The sequence below is a fragment of the Hemicordylus capensis genome, chromosome 1 (assembly GCF_027244095.1).
Source record: "Hemicordylus capensis ecotype Gifberg chromosome 1, rHemCap1.1.pri, whole genome shotgun sequence".
Lineage (NCBI taxonomy): Eukaryota > Metazoa > Chordata > Lepidosauria > Squamata > Cordylidae > Hemicordylus > Hemicordylus capensis.
In genome coordinates this window covers 141,181,648-141,205,439 of record NC_069657.1, presented here as the reverse complement: position 1 = coordinate 141,205,439, position 23,792 = coordinate 141,181,648, and the positions used below count along the sequence as shown (strand labels likewise).

Here is a 23,792-nt window from a genome sequence, read left to right as displayed (position 1 = left end):
TTTGGAGACCTGAGACCTAATTAAATTTCTCATATAAGTTCTGAGCCTGTAAATGCTATCAGCAACACTGGCTCCTAACCATCCCTGAGTCTAAAATGTCACATTTTGTTATGGTGCTTGTCCCTCCCTCCTGTTGCCAGACTGTTGGCTTCTCCTGACTGTGTACAGGAAGTGCTGGTAATGGCAGGGACTAAGGAGCTCTGGGACTTGTAGTTCTTGAGATGCCTTTTCACAACCTGAGGCACATATCTCTTTGTTTCGATTTGCAAGTCCTAGAGTTTTTCCACCGTAATCGGAGCCCATCCTTTAGCTAGGGTATTTCCTTCATGCTATCAGAATCGGCAGGAAGTGATCACAGCAGAGTTTTCCTGGAGGCTAGGTTGATCGCTAATCCCCAGTTCCTTTCCTGTTGCCTTCAGGATCGGCAGCAGAGAGAGAGCTCTCCAAACTTTACTTCTTTAGTTTCTTTGTTCTCTTTGTTTCTTTCTTTGGTCGATACCTGCTGGGTCGTTTTCAGTCTGTCGCTTTCAGTCTAAGCTCTCCCAGCCATCCTGTTTTTCTTCAGCAGCTGCTAAGCTTCTTTCCCTCTCAACTTTGAATCTTCTGCTCCTCCCCAATCTTATCTTCCTAAACTCAGCAATGGAGCGCGCTCATGCCGCCGCCGCCGCCATCATGACTTCAATGTCGGAAGGGGAGACAAGAACCTCAAGTGCCACCCTTACAACGGGGGCGTTTTCCAGCCCGGGGCAACAGAGCATAGCTCAAAGTGCTACCCTTTCTATGGGGGCCGAGGCCGTGCAGAGAAAAAAAGACCAAAAAAGCCCCAAAGGCAAAGAAACGAGAGTAGGGGGCGGCGGAGCAGCTGAAGGCTGCTGGAAGCCGCCGGAAAACTACAAAGCCCCCGATCACGAGGTGAATGAACGCCTGCCTTTGTGGGCGGTCTGCAAGCAGCGGCAGCCCCGTCAGATTACTTCCCCAAGGCTACTAGACCACCAGGGAGTGGACCAGCTGGGGAAGGCGGCGGAAGCAGCGATGAGCGCCATGATACTGCCCGTGATCGCGCCTGTGGGAAACCAGGGCAAGGAAGCCCTGGAAGGAACCACAACGGCTGCTGCCACAGAAGCCTCACCTGCGGATGCCCAGGGGCCCAACTCGCCGTTACTCGTGAGTAATCCCCTGTTCAGGGAGGTGCGGAACCACCCATATCAGAGGAGGTGGCTGCAGGGCCGAGGGGTTCAATAGCCAGGGAGTTTTAAAACACTTTCCCCTGCCCTGGCTTTGGAAGCGGGGACGTCCCCACCCCCAGTTGGAGTGGGGCATAGGTATGACCCCTCGAGGCCATTCTGAAAATCAGAAAGAGGAGGCGCTACCGTTCTCCCTCAACACCCTCCTCAGAGACTGAGGGCGCCTCTCCAAAGAAACCATCTAGAAAGATCCCACCTATAGCGCCTACAATCCCAATCCCGTTGCGGCCAGGGGCCAAACCATCCCCAACCCCCCAGGGACCAAGGGGCCACCCTGAGGTATCCCCCACCTCCCGGGAGGCCAGACACCCCGGACCACTTCTCTTCTGGGACTGAGGAAGGAGAGATATCCGAGGAGGGAGAGTCTACTCCCTCAGGCAGGCAGCAAGTTCAACCTGCTCTGGTAGAGAACCCCTCTTTTTATTATAGAAGAGTGCACAGAGGCACAACACAGCAGACTTAGTTGGGCATGCGTGTATGCTGAGAGTAAAGTAACTTGGAGCCAGTTCATAGTTTCAAATCAATATATAAGGCATTTATTAGAGAACTTCATTCTAGATAGGAAAGTGAGGAGTTGGGATTTCTGGTCTGTCTGTCTGGCTGGATGCAGATGGATTCTGCATCTCTGCACACATCGTGCAGGGAAAAGAGCTTACTTCCATGCTGCAAGGTAGAGGAGGAGGAAGAGAAGAGAGAGAGGAAGGAGGAAGTGTCCCTGAGATCAGCAACCTACATTCCATAGGGATAGTGTCAGAGCAGGAGAGAAGGGATCACCAATGTCTTGACCCTCTAGCCCTCTGACTCACTAGTCTGCCCTCCTATGTTACGGAGACAAGAGACAGTGCAAAGCCCTTCACTTCCAACACCCCCTCTCAATGTCTCGTGGCTCAGTTCACTAGATTCATTTTCTCTCTCAGCTTTTCGAAGCAGGGTCTTGGTAGTGTCTTAGTGAGTAGATCTGCAAGCATTTCATCTGTTGGGCAGTAGATCAGCCGGATTAGTCCATCCTTTTGCAGATTTCTCACTAAATGATACTTCACTTCAATATGGTTGGTACGCCTCCTTACGTCTGCTTGTCTGGAGAGTTGAATGCAACTTTGGTTGGCTTCATACACTGGTATGTGCTGTGGTACACCCATAACTAGATCTCTCAGTCATTGACACAGCCATTGTATCTCGTGACAGCCCTGTGCAGCTGATACATATTCTGCTTCACTGGTTGATGAGGCTGTTATGTCTTGCTTGGTGCTTGACCAGCTTCTGGCTCCATCTCCATAGAAAATTATGTGACCACTGGTGGATTTCCTTTCTGTTAGGTCTCCACCCCTGTCTGCATCTACATACCCTTCTAGTTTTTGGTTGAACTGTTAGCTGGTAGCTTGAGCTCAAAGTGTGCAGTACCCTTTAGGTGCCTAACAAGTCTCTTAATTGCATTCCAGTCCTTGACTGCTGGTCACGCAGTTTTTTCTGAAAAGTAAGCCTACTGCTGTACTAAGATCTGGCCTAGTGAGCATACTAATGTATAAAGCTTTCCCAATGCTTCGCGATATCTGTGGTGGTCAGATAGTGGCTCAGTTTGAGCTTCTTGCTTTATGTAGTTCACTTCCATTGGAGTTGGAGGGATTCACGTCTTCCAGCCGGAGCAGGTTTATTAAGTCTTTAAGTCTTCTGTTCTTGGGTGATGAGGAAACTTCCATCTTTCTCTCTTTGTACTTGAATGCCCATGTACTGTGCAATGTTGCCAGGTTGCTTGACTTCCACATCTCTGTTCAGATGATGCTTTATTCCCTTGATATCTTCTGGATTCTCATAGGCAAGAATCAAATCATCAGGATACGCCAAAAATGTAACTCCATTGCCATCTATGAATGTCGTGTACAGGCAGGGATCCACATCACTTCTTTCGAAGTTTGCTTGAAGTAGTATATCATTTAGTTTTATGTTCCATGCTCTGGCAGCCTGTCATAAACCGTAAATACTCCTTTGCAGTTTGCATACATAGTCCTCTTTGCCTTTCCCCAAGAAACCTGGTGGTTGTTGCATGTAAATGTCCTCTTCTTGTTTGCCAGGCAAGAATGCAGTTTTATGGCTAGGTGTTACGGCTAGGTGTTCAACAACATGCATTCCTTTGCTAGCAGCAATACTTAACAGAGTCCTTACTGTGGTATGTTTAACCACTGGTGCAAAGGTTTCATCTTAAGCTTCTCCATTTGTTCTGCAAATATCTTTTTGCTACTGATCTGACTTTGTAGCGCTGAATCTCGCCATCAGCATGATGTTTGAGTTTGAGGACCCATTTTCAACCTATAACTTTTCTCCCTTGAGGTAACTTAGTAAGAGTCCAGGTGTTTTGTTTTTTTCTCTGTGGAGCCTCAAGCTCTTCAGTTGCAGCTTGTTTCCACTTCTGGACTTCTGGTTGTGGTAGCCGGAATACTTCCTCCCAGGATGAGGGTTCTGGCTGTTCCGCCGTTCTTGTGAGGTAGGACAATCTCGGGGCTGGAACACCTCTGTTTGAGCGCGTTGGTCGCCTCACCTCACCCTCTGTGGTCTCGCCCATTACCTCAGGTGCGTGGTTGGATCTGGACCTGCTGTCTCCTCCTCCTCAATTCTGCTGAGATCAGGAAGCATAATCAGTCGTCAGGGTGTTTTGGTCTGGTTGCTGGCTTCGCTGAAGAAGGAGCTCTTTCATTCTCATCAGAATACACCAATCTGCCTCTGGCTATCCGGCTGGTGTCAGGAGCCAGAATTCTGTAGCCTCTGGATTGTGCTGAGAGCCTACAAATTCCCTTTTGTGGTCCTAGCCGCTAAGCCGTGCTTCCAAAGACACACAAATGTATCATGGACGGCTTATGACATGGATGGCTTATGACCATGCCAAAGTTCATATGGTGTTGTGCCTATAGGCTTTGTGTGCATTCTGTTTTGTGTGTATGTAGCAGTCATGATGCCTTCCCCCCAGAGTTTCCTGTGGGAGGTGCGTGTCAGCAAGCATGCATCTTATCAGGTCCAGGAGGCTTCTGTTTTTTCTTCTGAGACTCCATTTGGGACAGATTGTAAGCTACTGTGGTTTGATGCACGATTCCATGTTCTCTCAGGAACTGCGGGGTGGCGCTGGACATAAACTCTTCTTCCATTGTCTGTGCACAGGATCTTTGGCTTCCATCCAGATTTGTTGCTTGCCATGGCACGTAGTCCTGGAGTTACTCGAGCATCTGTGATGTCTCCTTTTCCTGCATGCTCCGGATTGACTCATAGCTCCTGTGTCCCAGATGTCTCTGCCACAGTTGCTACCGTAGCAGTTTTCATGCAGGCACGACTTAGCGAGGTTCACTTCATTGGACTGGTATGCCTCAGTGCTGAACCAGGCTGGTCTTTCTTTGGCTGTCTTTGATACAGGTTGCTTCTGCACACTGTACAGGCCTTTGCATTCAGAGCCTACAAGGCAAACTTATCCATTCTGGGTAACAACACATTGTCTGTTTCTAATATACAGCTCAAAGCCTTGTTTTCTCTAGCTTGGATGTTGAAAGCAAGGAGCCTGAGAAGTCAGGGATATACAAGACATCTCTCACAAAAAACTCATTAATTGATCCATCCTAGGAATTGCAACACAAAATTCCTTCGCCTCTCTTCCTTGCTTTAATTGTAGTATTATTGCCCAAATGAACAATCTCTTCGGGAATATCAAGCAATTCAGTATAGAAATCCAAATTTTTTGAGAGATGAACTGAGGACCCACTGTCTAATATGAATCTTCCATTTCCTTGAAACAGTGAGGCACTAAAATTCTTATTGGAATTTGCACGCTTAATAATGAATTAAAGAAAATATTTAAAATGACATTTCCTAAGAAGCCAGAATCCTTCCTGCTGGGAATAACACAAGGTGTAATCTCTACAACTAATTTAACATTTTTTATGTATGCTTCTACAGTGGCCAGAATTATATATGCACAGAAATGGAAGAGTAATGAACTGCCTTCAAAAGAAGACTGGCTGATAAAAATTTTGGAATATGCGGAGACGGCAAAACTTACAGCACTAATAAGAGACCAAAACTTGGAATGTTTTAAAGAAGACTGGAAACCATTCTTGTTGTATCTAAAGAATTACTTTCCTACTATGGACTTTACAGCAGGGTTTGAAATTTAGCAAAAAACTGCAGGTTGGATAGATTAGCTATGTTTGTAAGGGTTTGAATTTATGTTTTGAAGTATTATTATTATAGCAAGGGTAAATTTTATAGCTGATGATTCACGAAGAGATGTGTGCGGGGAGTCCACCTTTTTGTGTGTATTTGCAATGAATGGCTGTTAAAATTAATAAAAATTGAATTTGGGGAGAGAAAAAAAGGAATTTGCACGCTTAAAGTTCTTAGTTAAATTCCTCTCAGTAAAATCGACTCTGTTTGTCTGATTCCTGGGACAGCTCGCCACCTTGGGACCAGATTGGCTACACAGAAAACATCTAATGGGCATTTGTCCCAGTTGCCCTCATTCCAGGAGCAGTCTCCCTGGTCATGTGACCTCTCTGTCTGGATTGAGTATCCTTGGTATAAAACTCTACAAGATCTCAGCCTTCCATGGGGAGCAGGCAGCCTTCGAACGAACGGTCTCTCAGCAAGTTGTCTAGCACACTTCCACGCCCCACCCAGGCATTGCTTACTGTTCATCCGACTTGGGTATGTCCCTAGCTAAAGGATGGGCTCCGATTACAGTGGAAAAAGGAGCATTGGGTCTTACCTGTGAAGGGTCCTTTTTCACCGTAATCGGAGCCCATCCACCCTGACCCGCGGAAGCAAACTTAATATTGGAGGATAATAAGCATAGTTGGGGCCAACACTGAAACTATGATCACCGGGGCTAGTTCATGTGTATATATGTGTACTATATAGAGGCGTTGGTGTGACAATGGTTAGTAAATATTAGTAGATATTACCGCTCATGTGGATGGGCAAGGGCTAATCTAATCCATTTCCAACCTTAGAAAAGATCATTCCTTTTTTGGCTAAGCTAACCTCAAAACAGAGCTCTCTCTCCAGTAGTTTTTCACAGCATCCTTCAGCACGACAGTCGGAACTGGGGATTAGCGATCAACCTAGCCTCCAGGAAAACTCTGCTGTGATCACTTCCTGTCGATTCTGATAGCATGAAGGAAATACCCTAGCTAAAGGATGGGCTCTGATTACGGTGAAAAAGGACCCTTCACAGGTAAGACCCAATGTTCCTTTCTATTCATACCGCTCTCTCTCTCTCTCTCTCTCTCTCTCTCTCTCTCGGTTCACATGTAACCACAGTTAAGCCTGGTTCCACAAAATGTCCCCAAGGCTCAGAAGCACATGTGCTCACCCCACCCACTATCCCATGCCCCCAATTTGTAACTAACTTCAGGAATTGATACAAATTGCAGCTTATTTCAAGTGAGTAGGTTAGAATAAACTGAGATTGCTTGGTTTCGACGTCATAACTGATATTGGTGTATTCCAGGGCTGCTCAGCTTCAGCCCTCCTGCAGATGTTGGCCTAAAACTCCCATAGTTCCTGGCTATTGGCCATTGTGGCTGGGGATTATGAGAGTTGTGATTCTTACCCAAGTTAGAAGTAGATGCTTGTGTGGGCATGGGAGGGGGGAGCATTTGGGCAGAAGAGACTGTTCTTCAAATTCTGAACTTTTCTATGCTGTCCCTCAGGGCTCCATATTGTCTCCGATGTTGTTTAACATCTACATGAAATTGCTGGGAGAGATCATCAGGAGATTTGGTGCAGGGTGCTATCAGTATGCTGATGACACCCAAATCTGCTTCTCCATGTCAACCTCATTGGGAGAAGGCATAACTTCCCTAATTGCCTGCCTGGAGGCAGTAATGGGCTGGATGAGGGATAACAAACTAAGGCGGAATCCAGATAAGACGGAGGTACTTATTGTGCGGGGTCAGAACTTGGGAGACGATATTGATCTGCCAGTTCTGGATGGGGTCACGCTCCCACAGAAGGAAGAGGTACGCAGTCTGGGGGTGCTTCTGGATCTGAACATCTCCCTGGTGTCCCAGTTTGAGGCGGTGGCCAGAGGTACTTTTTATCAGCTTTGGATGATACACCAGCTGTGTACGTTTCTTGAGATGAATGGCCTCAAAATGGTGGTACATATGCTGGTAACCTCTAGGCTGGATTTCTGCAATGCGCTCTATGGGTGGCTGCCTTTGTACGTAGTCTGGAAACTACAGTTGGTTCAGAATGCAGCAGCCAGGTTAGTCCAATAATGGTTAGTCTCTGGATCATCTAGGAGAGACCATATCACTCCTGTGTTGAAAGAATTAGATTGGCTGCCAATACATTTCCAAGCAAAATACAAGGTGCTGGTTATTACCTATAAAGCCCTAAACATCTTCGGCCCTGGCTATTTAAGAGAACGTCTTCTTCACTATGATCCCCACTGCCTGTTGAGATAATCTAGAGAGGTTTGCCTGCAGTTGCCGTCAACTCGTTTGGCGGCTACTCAGGAACAGGCCTTTTCCATTGCTGCCCCTGGACTTTGGAATGCGCTCCCTATTGAAATAAGAGCCTCCCCACTCTGGCAACTTTTTAAAAAGCACTGAAGACACATTTATTCACCCAGGCTTTTAGTTAGATTTATGGTTTAAATTTTTAATGCTGGTTTTAAATTATTTTAATGTCAATGTTTTTGATGTTTAAATGATTTTAATTGTTTAGTTTTTATTTTAACTGTTAAATTGATTTTAATTGTTTTTATTTGTTGTAAACTGCCCTGAGCCATTTTGGAGGGGTGGTATATAAATCAGTCAAGCAAACAAACAATTCTGGGGAACCAGGTTTAACCATGGTTCTGCCTTACATCTAAACCAGCTCCTCCTGGTATTTTGGAAGACAGCCTTGGCTGGTAGCTCACTGGAGGGAAGGAGAAATGATATATGGTTTCTATTGACTCTTTCTTTGTGTTTTCTGGACAGCTGTCCCTGCCATGTCTTATAGTGGTATCTACCATGTACTATGTTTATGCTAAGCAAGCAGAATAGCTGAGTACTAAAATCTGCCATTCAAAATATACAAAAATATGCAAATCACCTGTGCTGTGTTTTGCTCAAAAACTCAAACATTGCATAGTTTGGCAGCTGTGTAAATAGCTGAGCACTGAGTCTTTTAAAAGATTAATAAATAATAATAAAATAGGACAAAATCGGCCACACTGCTATGTTTGAAGTGCTACACCTGTAATGGTGTAGTGTGAAGGTACTCCAGAGTTTGGCTGTTAAATAAGAAAATAAGATAAGTCCTTCCAGATCAGACCAAAAAGCCTTGTAGTCCAGCATCCTGCTTCCCACAGGAAGTTTTCCAACCAGATCCTCCATGAAATACAAGTAGGGCTTGAAGACAATAGCCCTCCCCTGCTGTTCCTCCCCAATAACCAGTATTCAGTGGCATACTACCTCTGAACATGGAGGTTCTGTACAGTCATCATGGCTCAAAGCCATTGCTAGGCCAGTTCTCAAAATACCTGTCTCCAAAACCTGTGGGCAGAGTATGCTGTTGAAACCATGGGAATGATCTAGAATTATTCGGGGTAAAAGTCACAGATAATCCACTGTAAAATCAATTTTGGAATAGATCATAATCTGGAAGTCCAGGATATCTAATGGAGAGTCAGGCTTTACAGTAGAATTCATATCATGCAGCATTAAGGGATTCATAGGTTTGATTTTCTTTGTTTTAGATGTGCCACTGTTTGGTATCGAGTCTTCCAGAGTGACATTCAAGTTAAGCAGATAGTTTTTGAAAATAATTTTTTTAATGGATTTTTAAATAATTAAAAAACTTCAAAAAATCAGCACATATGCGGATTATGCAGCCCGTATGTTCAATGGTGTGTGACCATCAGAAAGAGTGTGGTGGGGGCTGAAGAACTGATGTGCTTCCTGAAAGATCCTCTCGAGAGGCACGTTTATAGTGGCTCTTTTGCCTTTCTTGAATATGCATGAGCACTGTAACAACACGAACACTGTGCATGGAGTATTATTGCTTCTTTTCCTTTTACCATTGCTTGATTCAAATTTGGCAGAGTCACCTGGATCAGATAGAATTGTTTTTAGGGCTAGGTCTTGTGGCATTATGAGCTGCAAGTTGGCTGTCTCTGATCCAAGCAAGGCATGAGACTAGAACTCTAGAGGTCTTCGTTTTAGTGCCTGGTTCTAACAGAATTAAAAGCAGTCTCATGATCTCCAAATATTCACTGCTTTCACTTTTCCTATAGCGACTGGGAAAGGAAGGGCCATGGTACCACAGGGGAGGAACACAGTCTTGTGTGCATGTGGAATGGGGAGAGGTTACATATCTGGTGCTGATGAATATGGTTCTCCTCTCTGCAGTGAAGTGTGAATCTGACTCTCCTGGTGTGGTGTACCTGCCAGCTGAACTAGAGGTGCTAAATGGCCCGGAGTATTTCCGTCTTCAGCGTACAGATCGTTACTTGCCAGGAAATGCTTCTCTCAGCTCCCGCTCTGAGACCTTCCTCTTCCTCCACCGTCAGCTCACAGCAAAGCCTGCCATCCAAGCTTCCTACCTGCCTTTCACTGCCCAGCAGGTAATCATTCCGCCCAGGGTGGGAAGGGAGCTCTTTAGTATAAGGGATGGTGCAAAGCCACCTTCCTCTCTCGATTGTTCTGAGAGAAGCTTCACTACAGAGCTCAGCTTCTCTCTCTCCCCCCAGGCAGTCCCAACTGACGACTCCGAATTCACAGATGTCTCTTCTGCTTGGGACGTCCGGGCTGTATCCATTGAGGGTACAGTGTCTCCTTATGAGCCATACTCTAGGGTCCTATTCCATCTCCAAGGGCAAGAATGGATGTTGGGACAACAGGCCCTACCTTGCGTCACCCTACATGTCTTCCACCAGGCCCAGGTGGTTCACAAAGCCTGCCACCTCCAGGTTGGTCCACGCATATATATGTATATACTATCACAACTATCATTTATATACTACTTTTCAACCAAAAAAAGTCCTCAAAGCAGTTTACATAGAAAAAGAATACTAAGGAGAAGATGGTTCCCTGTCCCCAAAGGACTTGCAGTCTATGTTAAATATGATGAATAAAAGGAAACACAAGGGAGGCACCAGCAACAGCCACTGAAAGGTTGCTGTGCTGGGGCTGACGAGGGCCAGTTGCTCTCCCCCTTTTCACCAGTTTGAAAGGTGCCTCTGCCTAGTTAGGGATTGGCATGAACATGCCACGCCCATGAATCATTCTTCTGCCCAAGGAGGAATTAGGTATGTGACCCTGGGATGCCACAGAAGGTGAATTGGGACTTGGAAGAATTGCAAGTCTCCTTTGGAAGAAGATTCACACACCACCACCCTGGGCAGCTTGTTTAGGGGATGTTTAGGATGACAAGTGTAGGGAGTGCATTTGCCTGTACATTCTGAGTCTAAGAATCTTTTCACAAGTCCAGCATTTGTCTCTGCAGAGCATGTCAGCACAGGTGCTGGCTTACAGGTGTACTCTCAGGGATGCTGTATGTCCCCAGATTCCATAACAACTGAACAGGGCTATTATTCAGCACCACCAGGCCAAGCAAGCACCCACTGCATGTGTTACTCACATGCACATCTCAGTGTGAATTTGCATGGGAAGGAGGGTGCATAAGTCTGTCGTACGGTCCCTGGATGGTGGGGATAGTCATACTTTATATTAAGGGGAGGCATGTGAAGATATCTGGGTGATTCTTAAGAGTCACTTCTTTGGACCTTATGGGGGCTTGGAACACAATGGGCTGCAAAATGGCACCATTGATCTTGGCTTTCCCTGTAGCCTGTTAGCTTTCTTTCCTGAGCCTGTTGTCTGTCTCCTCTGACCACTGAGTCCTCTGGTCTCCAGAGCATCTGCGTGGCCTGGCTCAGAGCCCCCCCCCCCCCCGGGCCAAGCATGTGGTAGCTGTCAGATCTCCCTCTTGTGCTGGTGGCCTAGTAATGTCAGAGTGAGTCTGAAGTTTCTCTTGATGTGAATTCCCTGCTACTTCCCGACTCCTTCTTTGTCACTGCAGAACATAGAAGTGACTGCTGAGAGGGCTTGCAGTCTGCATGGGACTGAAAAGACCAGGGTGGAGAAAGAAGTTGATTGGCAAATAATATGGGGAAATGGAGTACGATGGCAAGGAGCTGGGTGAGCTGAGGCTCTGGAAAAACCTTGCTGAAGAAGTGGGTTCTTGTTTGTAGTGCAGCAAAAGGGTTCATGTTTTATATCCAGAAGGTCCTAGGATCAGTCCCTGGTACATGCAGTTAAACCGATCTCGGTTTAGGTACCTGCAGTTAAACCGATTCCCTGGTACCTGCAGTTAAACTGATCTCTGTGCTGGGAAATATTTGCTGGAGACCTTGGAGAACCACTGCCAGTCAGTGTAGGAATTACTGGGCAAGATGGACCAATGGTCTGATCCAATATAAGGTAACTTTGTATTCATTCATTCATTCATTCATTCATTCATTGTCTTGGGGCTTAAAAGGGGAAGAAGGAAGTGGCTTGACTTTCTCTGCTTTTCCTGACCAGGCACCCCTGGGGGTGTGTGTAGTGGAACTAGAGCTGCCGCCTCGCTGGTTCTCTCCTCCGCCTGCCAGCAGTCAGCGCAAACCTGAGGATTCTACTCTCACTCCCCTACGGGCTGAGCTGTACTACACCCTGGGGCCCTCTGTGCCTGGGAAGACACCTGGAGAGTGCCCCCACGTGAGACCCCCAGAAAGACCACGGCCAGGGACAGAGGGCACCAAGGAGCATCTGCACTACGTGGGCCCTGTTGAGATCAGGGTGATGAGCCCACCACGACGGCAGGAAGTGCGGCTGGATGATAACGTGATGGTCCGGGTTCCTGACATGGCCCTGCGCCCGGGGCAGCTCTTCACTGCCACCCTCATTTTGCAGCAGAACTTCACTGCTGACCTGCTGACACTCCGGTAAGTCGAGGGAGTCCAGCTGTGGTGCTTGGATTTCTGTCATAACTTGCTCCTTCCACTTAATTACAAAGAGGCTTGGATTTCGAGAGAGAGGAGTCGAGATCTCCTTGATGACCAAGGTTTCCCAGTTTCTGATGGTTTAAGCTCATTTCTTCAAGGCGGACCCTGTCTGGCCCTCCCTTGACCTTTCATCTGGCTGCTTGTGTGGTTGTTCTGCTGACTTTTACGTGTTTGTATGCATAACCTTGCTGGCTTTTCTTTCAGAATCAAGGTGAAGAAAGGGCTCCAGGTTCTGGCAGCTCGCCCCACCAGACCTGAGGCTTGGACTGTGAAGCTGGACAAATTCAAGGGTACCAAACACCACACAGCTCTGGTCACCTGTCGCCGTTCCCTTAGCAGTGGGCTGGACTGGAGGTGGGTGATCAGGGCCTTCTGTAGGATTGAGATTCACACTTTATTCAACAGGACTAGATGTATGAGGAGCCACACAATCCACATAGGAGCTTGCTCAGCCCTCAGTGCATTCATTTCAGTGGGAAGGAACATGGCACTGCCAACACTTTGGGGACTTTGGTTGAAAAGCGGTATAAAAATATCCGTCGTCGTAGTAAATACTTACTCATAGCTGAAAAGGCAGTATTGTAGCCAGGGCTCTGTGTGTGTGTGTGTGTGTGTGTGTGTGTGTGCGCGCGCTTTAAAAAGTTAGAATCCTGCAAAGAGGCAGTCCAGATCCTGCATCAAGAAAAACTGGATTTTGTAACCTGCATAGATTATGCAGATATAGCAATTTGCATCCATCCCGACTTTGCATAATGGTTTGTGCCATTTCTACTATTTGGCACCATTCTGTTGTTTTTAAAAAAAAAATCATCAGGAGAGGCAAGGGGCTATATGGAACAGTGATGCTCTGTTCTACCCTTACTTTGCTATTCTCCTGCTTTCTGAGATCTCAGTAGGTGCTTCTTGCAGTACCTTCACAGCCATATAGGGGCTAGAAACCTGTCAGTTTTTTAGAGCGGGGGGCGGGGAATTGAAGCTGATATTCTCAGGAATTCTGCACCCAGTACCACATTCTAGTATGTGCCATGTAGAGTCATGGGGTGCGCGCACACACACACACACCCCAAGTGTAGCGCTCTAAGTATAATTATTTGTTCCTGCCAAACACAAAGTGTGTACAAGGGATTCTAGAGCAGAGCCATACTATTCAGCTGCACCAAAGTGGACATCCCCTGCTATTCTGACAGGCTCCCCAAAACCTCACTTCCTTCTCTGCCAGAGGTGAAGAGATAAGACACTCTGAAGCAGGACAGTCATTGTAGCAACTGCTAACATGGAACCCCAAACCCTGTCCAGTTTGACCCAGTTATACTTGAATCTGGCCTCTAGATGACTAGAGATGTCTGTATTGTCCAGATTGACCCTTCCCTGGTAACACTGAAGAGGTGAGCAGAACCTCCTTGCTTTTTCCCCAGTTGCCTGAGCGGTGGTCCGGGGGAGAACAGTATGGTTGGGTGTGTGAAGCTGAACTGCTTATTCCCCATAAACCCAGTTGAACAGAAATTCAGGAATGGAGTGGCTAATAGAGCCACCTCATCATCAGTCCATCCAACCTGATTGGGTATGCAAAACATAGCAGTAAAGAGAGAGTTGTAGGTGGTGAGAAGCTAAGGTACTGCATCCTGGTACATTTGAATGGAAGCCACCTAATGGTGCAGCAGGAAATGACTTGCCTAGCAAGCATGAGGTTGCCGGTTCGAATCCCTGCTGGTACCTATATCAGGCAGCAGCAATACAGGAAGATGCTGAAAGGCCCCATCTCATACTGTGTGGGAGGAGGCAATGGTAAGCCCCTTCTGTATTCTACCAAAGACAACCACCGGGCTCTGTGGTTGCTAGGAGTTGACACTGACTTGACAGCACACTTTACCTTTACCTTACATTTGAATGGATGGAAGGAACTGTGTGACCTGGAGAATACCATTCAGCTCTTCCTGGACTTCAGCACCACATGTCTCAAGATGGTGAGGTGGATTCACAATTGCTCCAGGATGTTCTGTGAGGGGCTCCGTGTCTCCTGGGCTCAGTGCACTCTTCGCTCCCCAGTTAACGATGCCTTCTCCTATCCTCATCTCCATTTAGGGCAGCCGATTCTCCAGAGTTCCTGTATCTGGATTTTGTAGTGGAGAATGGCACAGGGGGCCTGTCTTCTACACGTCCTGTCACTTGGCAAGTGGAGTATCCTGGCCAGGACCCTGAGGCTGAGAAGGACAAGATGGTGTGGGAGATACAAGTCTCAGAGCGAGATGTACGGGCTTTGGTTCCACTGGTGAAGGTGAGGCACTGGGGTTCCACCCTTTCCCACCCCACCCCATGATGCGCCTGAGTAGCCTGTAGCGCTGGTCTCATGTTCTTCACATGATCCTTTTCAGGAGCAGGAGATTGTGAACACTGCACTCCTAACAGGAATTCCTTACTCGGTGCCTGTGAAACTGGTTGTGGTAGAGACCGGGGGAGCTGTGTCTGAGGTCACTGAGCAGATGGGCTGTGAATCTTCTAACAAACAGGTCTTGCAGGTGAGAAACCAGTGTGCCTCACAAATGATGTTTCCTTCACTGCTTACAGATCAAAGAGGCGCCTTTTTAAAAAGCGGTGATTCTCTTTATTTAGCAGGGGGAGAGCAACTGTCCCTATCCATCCCCAGCACAGCATCCATCCAGTGGTGTCTATCTTATGTTTCTTTTTTAGATTGTGAGCCCTTTGGGGACAGGACAGGGAGCCATTTTATTTACTTCTCTCTGTCTGTCTATCTATCTCTCTATCTATCTAAACCACTTTGGGAACTTTTGTTGAAAAGAGATATATAAATATTCATATTCATATTCACTGTGTCAGCAGTTGTAGGATGATAGGTCCCTCCCTACCACTTGTGAGGGGTCCCAGCTTCTGCCTTTCTCACATGTTGCAAACTTAGTGTATACCTCGTGGCACTGAGTCTTTGCCCCCAAAGAGTCAGATATTCTTTCGTATCCTTGTATGTGGAATGGCTATCTTGTAAATGGAAGAGGCAGATCCTTCCTTGTGACTTGGAGTGCCCTTATGCTTCTCTTCCCTATTCCTTGCAAGCCTCCTGGTCTCACTTATTCTTACTTGTTATCCTTTAACCTCTCAGTTTCAGACATGACAAACCATTGATCCAGACCATTCTGTACATCTTGGTCACACCCTTCTGGTTACCTCCATAACTGATCACAGCCCTGTCCTCATCTCTCTGTTATCCTGAACTTCCTTCATTTTTTAACACAGAAAAAAATTTCAATAGAAAAATGCTGAACCACAGGAAAGGCTACCCCCTCCTAACAAAACATCCATACATCCTCTCTCCCCACCCCCCAACTCCTGCCTTCCTTAGCTGGTTACAAGAGGGTGGAGCGCCATAACCATCCCTGACAGTTCCTTGCTAAAGTGTACAGCCAAGGAGGAAAGAGAGGCCATTCCAAGTATATGGCTGGGTCCCTATTGAGAAAGGGAACGTGGTCGTCCTCCTCCTCTGTCCTCCTACACTTTGTGCCAGCATCTTTCTGGGTGTTCATCTCTGTGTTTATCAACCTTGGTGTTTTTAAAACTCATCCTCAGGTGTCGGATGTGTGCGATGCTGTCTACGTAGGGGGGAAAGAGAGCCGAGGGGCACGTGGTGTCCGGGTTGATTTCTGGTACCGCCGGCTCCATGCTTCCCTGCTCTTCACTGTCTGGGCCCCGCTATTGCCTCTGCGTATTGAGCTGACAGACACCTCCCTGGAGCAGGTGCGGGGCTGGAGGGTCCCTGGCCCTGCCCCAGAAAGGTAAGCGCTACGGAGCCAAGAGAATCCCCAGCCTTGGTTTGAGTCTGCTGTTGACACAGTGTCTGCATACAACCAATGCTTCAGCAATATAGGAAACAGCCACTGTATAAAAACCTGGATAGAGGAGAGGGAGAATGGAAGGGTCACTCACAAGTGAGTGTTCTGAATCAAAGCCCAGAGTTTGTATCATGTGACAGGGTCATTTGAAGAAGAGTCCCAATTTCTCCATATATGTCCAGCACTTCCATATTGACAGTTGTTGCTCTGTCAGTCCAAGGGAATCAACAGTGTGAAATTAGGTGATATCTTATGCCCTCTGGGCCAACTCAAGAGTGGTGTAGGACCATGCAAGATCTTGAATTGCACCAAAGTCTTTGTCCGAATCCAGCTGTTGGGATCCATGAAGATCTGGGTAGAATCAAGGAGGGAACATGAGGGTGGTCAGAACAGTACTCCCTCCCTGGAGAGAGAGCCCATAGCTTAGTTGCAGAGCACATGCTTTGCAATCCAAAGGTTCCAGGTTCAATCCCTGGCATGTCCCAAGTAGGGCTGGGAAATGCCTCCGTTGAAAATGCAGGAGATCTGCTGCCAAGCAGAGTAGATCGTACTGAGCTAGATGGGCCTATGGTCAGACCTAGTCTAAGGGAAAATGTTCAGAGATACAGAGTTTTAACATGTGGTTCCTGTTGCACTGTTGCTTGACTACAGATCAGTTAAATTGCTGAGAATCAACGTGAGAAATAGATATTCCTATTTGCATTGTGGCAAAGAGATTAATGGCCACAGTGCTCTCGAGATATATTACTTGTAAGTTCCTTGAACGTCTTTCATGATCAACAAATAAGTGTCAACACAGCTTGAAAAATAAGAGCTCTGGCCATGTTTGATTAATACCTGGTACACATTGAGAAAGAGATGATGGTGGTGGTGGTGATGGTGATGATGATATTAATGATGATGATTTAATATAGTGCCTAGAGGTGTGCTCTGTTAGGTGTTTTACAAATATAAAATGTTATAGAAGACCCCGGCTCACATACTGCACAGCAACCCACATGTCTAAGGGCAGGCGTGCTCATTGCTTCAGTGGTACTCTACACCCCACTGGTGTGGCTTGTGGAGATAGGGAGGCTCCGTGGCTACTAAGGAGTGTGTCCTTGCACTCCCACTGCTACCCCCGTTATTCCCAATGGGAGTAGCAGTGTGAGGACGCATGCCTTAATAGCCACAGAGCCTCCCTGCGTTCACAAGCTGTGCTGGCGGAGTTTAAAGTGCCGCAGAAGCAGTGAGCATGCCTGTCGCTTAGACAGATGCCTCCCTGTATTATGGCGTGTGAGCTCTTGTGCCAAAGAGCTCATAGAGTAGACGAAATAGCAAGGCACAAAGAGGGAAGGGTAAGGAAAGCAAAGGAAAGAAGGGTATGAGAACATGTAAAGAAATCCTCGTTGGCTTCAGTACAAAGCTTGGTTACAAAGTTCTGACTCTAGTTGTAAAGGAGGTTACTTTCCATGATTGGAAGCATTCTGCAAAAGCCACTTGAGATACAGTATGTAGGTTTTCTTTGAGGAGAATGGCGATCTGCCCTAAGGGACACTTGTAAGGATTACTGAGATAATGTGAAGTGCTTCTAACACTTGACATGCACTGTGCAAATGTCTTCCCTGAGCAGCAGCTCAGCAGATCCTGAAGAGGGAGGAGAGGAAGCTGAGAGGAGAGCACGCGGCTGCCGGCTCCAGTACCAGCGTGCCGGGGTTCGTTTCCTTGCCCACTTTGTGGCTCACCCACTAGATGGTGGCCGTCACTTGACCTACATGCCAAGCTCCGATTGGCTGCTGGATGTTTCACATCTGGTGCAAAAGCATGCTCGAATCCAGGACCCCCGAGTGGCGACACTGGAAGGTGGGAGCGTGGTGATTGGCCGTGAGCCAGGAATGACATCTGTGGAGGTAGGGAAGCTATTTGGCGGGGGTGGGGAGACAGTGAGGTGGGGTTTGTTGGTTATTGAGACTGAGGGGGCTGGGAAGTTTGCTTTGACATGTGGTGAAAACTTACTGCAGATGGGCCGTCTGGAAAATTGAGATCTCTGGAATATCAGTGGTTGGCGCGTATGCTTTCGATATGTACTCTGTTATTGAATGACTGATGTGTTTTGGCAAAAGGTAGAGGGATGGGGTGAACAGACTTCTGTGAACAGGTGCTTGGAATTGGTACACACAGTTGCGCTGTGTGTGGAAGTGGGGAGCAAAGAGGGTTGACCTGAGTTAAGTTTCAGCGTACTTCACTTGTTGGATGACGTATTGGATGATGTGTTGAATATCTAAAGGGAGACTAGCAAGGAAGAAGGATTTGGCAGTGTTACAGAGAAATCCATGAACCTTACTAGTCCACAAATATAAATAGTTCACCTGCCCATGAACATATCTATATTAGTCACTTGGAGACTAAGGCTGGAAAAAATAACCCACTATCCTGCCTGGTGGCTTGGAGGCAACTCTCCCTCTCCACAGGTGGCTATTTACAAGTTGGGTTTGGGGTAGACAAGGTGGGGTGGCAAAGAATACGGATCTGGGTTCTGTGCAGTATCCTGTCTTCAGTGTCCTCCTGTCTTCTCTGTCCCCTGATCCAGGTGCGCTCTCCTGTTTCTGACTCCATCTTGGGGGAGCAGACCCTCGTGGTGTCGGAGGAGAAGGTTTCCATCTCAGAGCTGCAGGCTCAGCTGGTCTCCGGCGTCTCACTGACTCTTTCTGTGGAGCCGGGGCACCCCAATGTCTTCACGGCCACGTGCCAGGGACTCTCAGCCCTGCGTTTCCTGAAGCAGGTGAGAAGGCGTTGTCACAGGGTAGGAGAGGGAAAGCCACAATGGCAGGTAGTATCTTGCATAGCGAATATTCACCAGGCAGCTGGCCACCCTCCGTCAGAGATGTTGATGGGAAGTTTTTAGGTATGTATTGCCGTTTATTAATGTTGTAACTTTTGGGAGCTCAGGTTGAAAAGCAGGATAAGAATTTAATAAATTAATGACATTTGGGGGGCCAAGGGGTTGCTGAATGGTGTTCCCTGTAATAAGGATTCCCAGAAGTTGTTGACTACAACTCCCATCATCCTTCAGCTGTAATGGCCTTTGGCTGGGGATGATGAGAGTTGTATTCAACAACAACTGGGAATCCCTGTTTCAGGAACACTGATGCTAAATCCATACAATGAAGATGTAGCCCCCCATCTTGTTGTGGTCCAGCCAGGCCAGAACTAGATATTACATGAGCTGTGTGGCTGCCTCCAAAACCAGGAGCCCCACATCGCCTTCTCTTCTCTACCCTGGCAAAATCTAGTAATAGAAATGGGGGCAGGTGTTTGAGTTTCTCTGCTCCTGCATGCAGTAGCCAGGGGAGGGGAGGGGAGAGTAGTAATGTGTCCCAATGCACTGAGACTGCATGGCTCCTGTGCAGTTCTTGCAAGCTAAGTGACCAAAACCTGCCACCATGCAGTATTTGAGTGCGCATGTCTCTGCTCCTCAGTGACCCCTGGAAGCCATCTCTTGACTCTCAGAACTCAGCAAGCCACTATCAGGGTAATCAGGTGGCAGGACTGTGCTCCAGCATGTTGGAGCTGACCCATTGCAAGCCTTAGCTCATGTTAAACTGGATGTATGCCTGACTCCTCACATCATCTCTGTGGTCTTCTTCCCTTCCCTTCCCCTGCCCATCCCCATCCCCTTTTCTCTGCAGGAAGCAGTGCTAAGCTTCTGGCTGGTATTCACTGATCACACCTTGGCTCCCATAGAGCTGTACAATGGGCGTGACGTGGCGGTCTCACTTTCTTCTCTGAACCCTAGCGTGGTCTCCGTGCGGCTGGGTGAGGAGCAGGCCCGCCCAGTGATTGTTGCTGAGAGCCTGGGCCGAGGGTCCCTCCTGCAGCTCAGCCTGCATTCCCCAGACTCCTGCCGCAAGGGCAAGCACAGGGCTCCACTCTCCCAAGGCACAGTGTGGCTGGAAGTGAACTTTGGACAGCAGCCCCCAACAACCAGCAGCCCGCGTCAACAAGATCACCATCGCCATGACGAGTCCCCCTTCCAGCGAGCAGAAGGTGCCATGTCGGGGGAAGCAGTGACAGTTGCAGCTGTCACAGAGAGTGGAAGGGGATCGCGGAGGCGTGACCCAGTGGGGGTGGGGCCACCAATGACCAAATTTGAGGGTCCTGGTGGTAATTCTTATGAGGATGCTGAACAGGAGGGTGTGGAGGAGGAGGAGGGGGAGAAGGAGGAGGAAGATGAGATGGTGAAGGCCCCTGCAAGAGTAACAGACCTGGAGATTGGTATGTACGTTCTCCTGGGTGTTTTCTGCCTCGCCATCTTCATCTTCCTCATTAACTGTGTGGTCTTTGTTCTCCGTTACCAGCGCAAGGAGCCTCCAGATGCTGGTTCCGGGCCAGCCTCTTCGACCCAACAGCCCCACAACTGGATCTGGCTGGGCACTGGCCAGGAGGAGCTTGACCGGCAGCTGGATCTGTGCACCCAGCACTGCCAAGACCAACCCCTTGACCCTTCCAGTACCAACGATGGGTGCTGCTGCTGTGCGGGGCCAGAGGGCAAAATGGAGGCTGTGGCCCAAGAGAGCCCAGCTCTACCAGGGACAGAAACCACTGTTTCTGCCAGTACTCTGGGCCCAACTGGCCCAGGAAGCCCTGCCCTTGCCACCACCTTGTCCAGGAAAAAGGACGGCAGGGAGGTCGGTGGCCGGCGGAAGCGTGTGGAGTTTGTGACCTTCGCCACTCCCCCTGGCTCTGCCCCCAGCCCCCCTGCCTCCGCTCCTGCTGTCCAGTCCATCCTGGTGGCCAGTGAAGATGACATCCGTTGGGTGTGTGAGGACATGGGGCTGCACGACCCCGATGAGCTGCGCAGCTACATGGAGAGGATCCGGGGCAGCTCCTGACCTCAGGCTCTCCTGGGCCTCACCCATATCCCTATGGGCAAACCAATAAGGGACCAGCATTTGCCCCCCTTGGGTGCTCTCCTAGGATCATCCCGCTGGGCTTTCTACCTGTTCCTTCTAGTGGGGACTCTCCACAACAGGAAACTAGCCTTGGGTCACTCTGCTAGGGAAAGCTGAGCCAGAGATACTCTGGATCTCTATGTTAGAGATCTCCATCCTTGGCTGTACCATTAAGCCCATCCTCTTTTCATTCTGGAGAGGGGTTTACAGGTCAGAGTCGACCCCCTCTTGCTACGGTCTCAGTGGAGTTAGCTCTCTCTCCTGTGGATAGAAGACCCCTCGAGTCCTCGTTGCTTCTCCACCCCCACCCCCAACGCAGGATTTTATGAGGTGGGAGGCGAGGGGCTTACAGACTGGAAATCAACTGAACACCAGCAGCCAGCCAACTGTGATGTGCTCTGGAGGGGAACCTGGGGGCCTGCTCCTGGACCTCCCTTATTGCTTTGATTCTCATTGCCAGTTTGTGTCCATTGTGATGGTTTTAACAGCGAGTGTCCTCCCTCCTTCCCTCCCTGTGGTCTGAGCCTGGGGCTCTTCCCCTTCCGCCTCCCCCACCTTGTAGCCGGGCAAGGGCAGATCTCCAGGGAGCCCTGGCCGGTCCTTGTTCACCCCGGCTGCGTGCCTGGTGTCCTTGACAGTTTTGTACAATCGCTCATATTTTATACCTGTAGTATTGGGAAGCTGCCAGGCAAGTCCTTTATTTATGGAAGATTTTTAATTCTTACATTGTTAAAAAATAAAATAAATAATAATGGAGGGGGAGAAAAGAAAACCCACCAAAGATTTCCGTGTCTGTGCTTTATGGTTCATTTATGCTTCCTTTGTGATAGGGGGACCAGTCTAGTCCTCTGCAGCACTCTCTGCTCGCCAGGTCAAGGCTGGGCATCTGGAAGCTTCACCCTTTCCGGATCTCATCTGTAACCTTTGTGGGCCAGGACCTCACTTAGAATGAGTGGGAGATAACCGTGGCAGCTCCACAGTTGTCAATCTTTTGTCAGTCCAAGAGATTATCTGGGCATCCATCCGCATGGTATGTGTGAGTCTGTCAGCAAGACAATTTTTTAAAATAGCCAAAACCCGTCAAGGGAATTCCTGTCTGAACCAGGGTGGACAGATGCAAAAGATGACAGGGCTCTGTGGCCGCTGCCGCTGCCAGCCAGATTATTCTTTGGGAAGCAAAAGCTGGTTGTTGCTGAGTAGGGATCAGTGGGGATGTAACACCCTTAACAATCATGGGTATCTTATATTTAACCCTATCCAGCACCAGCACAGCATCCCTCTAGGGGTTGTTGATGATGTCTGTCTTGTGTATCTTTTTAGGTTATGAGAACTTTGGGGACAGGGAACCATTATTCTTTTTTCTATAACTGCTTTGTGAATTTTTTCTTTGAAAAGCAGTACGGGATATAAATAATAATCACCATCAATGGCTGACACGATCCGCAACCCTCCAGTGATGGAAGAGGGTTGCAGAGGGCTTGGGGTCCACAAGGAGCCTTCAGAGTCCCTGCACTGAAGGCTCCTTTGCACAGCAGACTGCATGCGCAGGGGAGGGGGAGCAATTTCCGCCTCCCCCCTCCAAAACCCCTTTCCACATGCATAAACCCATTCTTGGGGGCTGCACGGCCCCCAGAAACATATGTATACAAGTGGCAGTGAAGGAGGTGTGGAAGCTGCTAGGTTAGCACTGTGCAGGCATGCAATTTCCACATAGCTAGCAGCACCCAGTGAAAATGTGGGCCAACATTTTCACTGGGAACCATTGCAACACCCTGGGCTGGGTGCTGCTGACTAGTCTGCAGCCATGCGCTGGTACAGTGCTGATTCAGCCAAGCCCCCTTCCCTTCGCTACTGTCTCGCAAGGCTCCCTGGTAAGAGTCTCCAGTCCCCACCACCCTTGGTCACTGCTCAGCAGGGTCAGCCTCTTATTTCTCACCACCCACCAGAGGGTTCCTACACCTGAAAGAGTTGTGTGTATAAAAGAGAATTTCAGCCGGGGCAGCTTTTCTTATCATTGCATGAAAAGCTGCATCAGCAGAAACTCCCTTTTCTATACAAGTTTTAAGGGTAGAGGAGTCTTGTCCTGTCTCTGGTAGGGATGAGCCCGAACAGGCTCAGGCGGGTTGCGGAGCAGTTCCCTTAAAAAGCAGGCAAGTAGGTCCTTAGCTGCTCCTGCGCTGCCCCACCACTTTTCCGGGCACATCGCTTGCTCTACAAAAGGCCGTGCACAACTGTGGTGCTTCTCCCTGCAGCCTGCATGTGGCATCAGCACAAATATGGCCGCTGTGCATACGTGGTAGCCATATGCATGCCACTACCATGCACAGGGTGTAGCGCCACAACTGTGTGCGGCCTTTTGTAGAGCAAGCGCCGCACCTGGAATTGCGGTGGGACAGCGCAGGAGCAGCTAAGGACCTGCTTACCTGCTTTTTAAGGGAGCCATTCCTCTGCCTGCCAAAGCAGTTCAGCTATGGGTGCCTGAGCTGGTTCAGTACTTCTCTAAGGAGGCCCCAAACTGCTTCATGCACATCCCTAGTCTCTTGCACTCCTAAAATTTGGAGACACTGTGGCAACCTCTTAGCTGTTATGATGAACTTCCTTACCCCCCACCCCCCACTTCTAATATAAACCAACAAGTTTCAGGCCCACTGCTCATAAATCATTTAAGATTATGTTTTTATGACTGGGAAATGATCGCTATAGGCCCCGTGGAACTCATCTCTGGAATTCCTGAAATCTTTGTCAGCATGAAATGTTTCTAGAT

At 48.3% G+C, this 23,792-nt stretch overlaps 1 protein-coding gene across 3 annotated transcripts in view; it reads left to right on the top strand.

The window, feature by feature from the left end:
- The window catches only part of TMEM132A (transmembrane protein 132A), a 35,787-nt gene extending 13,974 nt beyond the window's left edge, over window positions 1-21,813 (top strand). Inside the window, exons 2-12 of one of the 3 annotated variants that reach the window (XM_053285573.1) lie at window positions 9,623-9,837; window positions 9,964-10,182; window positions 11,798-12,198; window positions 12,463-12,612; window positions 14,341-14,533; window positions 14,631-14,774; window positions 15,835-16,040; window positions 17,710-17,986; window positions 18,667-18,858; window positions 19,766-20,123; window positions 20,435-20,680. In XM_053285573.1, the coding sequence (XP_053141548.1) occupies window positions 9,623-9,837; window positions 9,964-10,182; window positions 11,798-12,198; window positions 12,463-12,612; window positions 14,341-14,533; window positions 14,631-14,774; window positions 15,835-16,040; window positions 17,710-17,986; window positions 18,667-18,858; window positions 19,766-20,123; window positions 20,435-20,529 (2,450 nt within the window). In that variant the 3' untranslated portion in view covers window positions 20,530-20,680. Of the gene's footprint in view, window positions 1-3,528; window positions 6,454-9,622; window positions 9,838-9,963; window positions 10,183-11,797; window positions 12,199-12,462; window positions 12,613-14,340; window positions 14,534-14,630; window positions 14,775-15,834; window positions 16,041-17,709; window positions 17,987-18,666; window positions 18,859-19,765 lie in introns of those variants that run through there. The other 2 variants (XM_053285571.1, XM_053285570.1) reach the window with 2 other exon arrangements.
- Window positions 21,814-23,792: the final 1,979 nt, after the last annotated feature.